The following is a 3,407-nucleotide window of genomic DNA, read 5'->3' as shown; positions in this document are numbered from 1 at the left end:
GATGTACTGCTTTGCAATACTGAAGAGTAAACGAAGCTATGTTACTGTACCTTTCAAGAGCATGAATCATGACAAAGGTAGACTTGGTTAATAACACTAATGTTATTACTTTCAGTTGAATACTTTGCCAGATTTAGCACAGAAAGTTGATAGGCAGCAGTGAATATTAATAGTCACTGGAGAACAAGTAGCACTTTAAAGCCACAGCAGAGCAGGTAAGGATAATCTAAACCAACATTAGACGTATCAACTCTGATTAAGGTTGCTTTTCTGCTTGGAAGATGTCAGTGTCCATTAGGATTACTGGTTTCTTCTCTCTCTCCCTCTTCTATTCTGTCCTCAAATACCAACATGCACAGGTATAAATGAAAGTTGTACCTGGGTATTTGAGTTTGGGATCTATGCATCCTGCTCAAAGAAAGAGATGAAACTAATAACCAGTTCTTTATGTAATTGGGCTTTCTAAAAAGCAAAGCTATTAACAACATACTTGTACACTTACTCCCTGTAACTGGTATGCAAATACTTGATAGAAAACATGTACCATATAGCAGTCTCCTACTCTGGACTACATACCTGAATTTTGTTTACATCCATGTGACTATCAGCCTATAAGGCTGATATCTTAAAGGTAAAACTGAAGAGTATCACCTATTGTAAAGTCATTCAATACACATGCTTCTCCTAAACTTACAATATCTTACTGCCATTTTTCTCTAACTCCAAGTCATCAGGATATTTAATACTGGTAACTTCCATTAGAGAGACATCTCAAATTATAGGAACTGTGTAATGAACAATGTAAGCCACGGACATGTCCATTAAGCAATGACATTTAGGCTACTGACAAATCTTTTGAAGATACACTTCTCCACTCTCCCAAAGGTTTTGTTTTCTTCTTGCAGCTGAACAAAGACATTAGGAAGATCCCAGGCATCTTGGAAAAACAAGTCTGTATGTAGTATCTCAGTCAGTGAAGCCAACATGCTGTCCTATTCAACGCTTGGTACTGCAGAAATATATATATATATATACAGGTTATAAGCAATCATTTTATTTTCCTCAGATACACTTACCTGAGTATTTTTGAACGCATTCACATCAGCTTTTTAACATAAAATGGGTAAACTGCATAAATGTGTGCACAAGTGTTATAGGTAAAGGACAAGTACCATGTAGAACAGTAGATAAAGGATAAGTACAATGTAGAACAGTAACAATCACTAGCACACGCTTAGTGTGAAGTAGTATGAGTGCATTTGTTAAAGTGAAAACATGGGAAGCTTCAACAGCTGTATACTTTAAAGTATCTTTTAAGTCCTCAAAATAGCATTGCACTCCCCAGTTTGTTTTAGCCTATTACAACTTGTTTATTAGAACTGTTACCACAAGGAAAATTGAATGAGTAAGTTATCCCCATCTTACTAAAAACAGGACTCACCTGCTTGCTGACAATGTTTTTCTGCCAACAGTGGGTGGAGATGGTTCATTATGGAAAAAGCTTTTTATCCACCAACTTTTATCAATTAACTCAGGTAACCCTGCCAAAGGAGAAAAAGCCCACATCATTAGACGCTGGCTAAATAACAAACAGGCAAAAATACAAGACTGCTTGATAGAAAGGCACAATACCATGAAATGCTTTGTCCTGGTCTGCAACATTCACAGCATCTGAACACCAGGAGGAGCTGGAAGAAACACTGGACTCCGAGTTCTGTCTGGCTGTTTACAGAAAATAGACACACATAAAAAATGCTTTGAGAGAGTACACTATTTCTACACCAAGAATTTCTCATTTTAAAAGATAAGTTTATTAAGTACAAAGTATAACTTCTGTATTACATATGCCATTTTAAAGAACATGAAACTTTCATATAAGTTGATTTCAGTCTACTTACTCTTCACTTAAAATTATACAGAGATCTGTTTGTATAACTTTCACTTAAATCAGTGACAAATCTTATGATCATGTACATGTTGCTATCAGAACAAATGAGTTTATTATTGAATATTCAAGTCAAAGCAACCTAACTGCTGTACTTTTCACTGTGATACAACTAATTCCTACTCTTGCACTATAGCGCCCATCCTGCCCAGAGGGATCCTAATTCACCAGATGTATTCTCAAGTTACTGATTATTTCACGTACTTAGAAACAAATATGTGAGTTGATTTTGTGCTCTAAGCCTGCAAAGTAAATATGAAGTACAACTAGAAGCCAAGATTATCTGGGCTAACACTTTTTCTATATCATATTTTATATTTTAAAAATAATAATAAAAAAGATATTACATATGCCATTACACCCACGTTACAATTCTAAGTAGGAAAAAAAAAATAGGGAAAATAAATGAAGGGGAAAAAATAAATTAATAACCAGAAGCAGATGCTCATTACAATTGAAGTTCCTTGATATAATGAAAAACTCCCAAAACTATTAAAAACTACCAGGCAAAGCCACCCTTCTGCCTTCGGCTCATCCAGGTATCACCTGAACCACTTTCTGACTTTTCAAGAGGGGCAACAATCCAGGAATCTCCTCGGGAGAACCTCTGGGGCGCTCAGCCTCTATTCTCCAAAGGACTCTCCCCGTCAGACAAGAAGGGGAGGACGAACACGAGGAGACAACACCGCTCTCTCCTCGTGCACTTACTTCTGTAGTACTGGTTCTTGGCCAAGAGGCAGCCGGCTGAAGGAACCGAGGCCATGCCAGCAGCGAGACCGAGAAACTGCTTCTCTCCGGGACGAGCCTGCGGGAGGAACGAGGCGCTTTATCGGGGAAGCCGCGACCGACGCAGAGCGAGAGGAGGAGTAGCAGTAGCGGCAGCGGCACCGCGACGGCGGCACCCCCATCTCTGCCCGCCCCAGTGGCTCACCTGCGTTACCCACGGAAAGCACCCACCGGGATGAAAGAGCAGGACCGCAACAAGTGCCAGAGGCATGCCGGACTGCGCCTATATTGGTGGCGGCGGCAGGCCCGCCCCGCCCCGGGGGCGATGGGGCAGTGAGGCAGGACAGGACAGAGCCAGCCCAGCCCAGCCCCGCCCCGCCCCGCGACAACCCTACCCAAGCCGTTCGTTCCCTCGGTCCTTCTGACCGACTGTCAGCTCTAGAGTGCCTTGAACGGGGACTAAGAGCGGCGGTGTTAGCTATCCTCTGCCCTGTGGGGAAGGAGGGGATGAAGCAAACAGGTACCTCTTTCAGTAGAGACTTTTATGTCTTCTATAAATATGCATATCACAACGCACATACACTAAAGAAAGTGAAGTCAAAGGAATGTTCTTCACTCTCACAGTAAAATAAGTGAAACCTAAGTGAATGTCTTTGAAAAGTTAGAGCTAAGTCCCACATAAATCACCAAAGAAGGTGGTTTTTTCTTCCCATGGATAAATGCACAACTCTCTCTG

At 41.1% G+C, this 3,407-nt stretch overlaps 1 protein-coding gene across 1 annotated transcript; it reads right to left on the bottom strand.

Annotated features, from left to right (window-relative positions):
- Window positions 1–284: 284 nt before the first annotated feature.
- PPDPFL (pancreatic progenitor cell differentiation and proliferation factor like) lies at window positions 285–2,708 on the bottom strand (the record flags this gene model as incomplete). Its single annotated transcript, XM_080609707.1, has 4 exons — window positions 285–408; window positions 1,442–1,541; window positions 1,633–1,722; window positions 2,654–2,708. 4 exons carry the CDS (start codon window positions 2,706–2,708, stop codon window positions 285–287), a joined length of 369 nt encoding a protein of 122 aa, XP_080465833.1.
- Between the last annotated feature and the right edge of the window lie 699 nt (window positions 2,709–3,407).

The sequence above is a fragment of the Psittacula echo genome (assembly GCF_963264785.1).
Source record: "Psittacula echo genome assembly, chromosome: 2".
Taxonomy (NCBI): domain Eukaryota; kingdom Metazoa; phylum Chordata; class Aves; order Psittaciformes; family Psittacidae; genus Psittacula; species Psittacula echo.
This window is presented reverse-complemented; position numbering and strand designations above follow the sequence as displayed.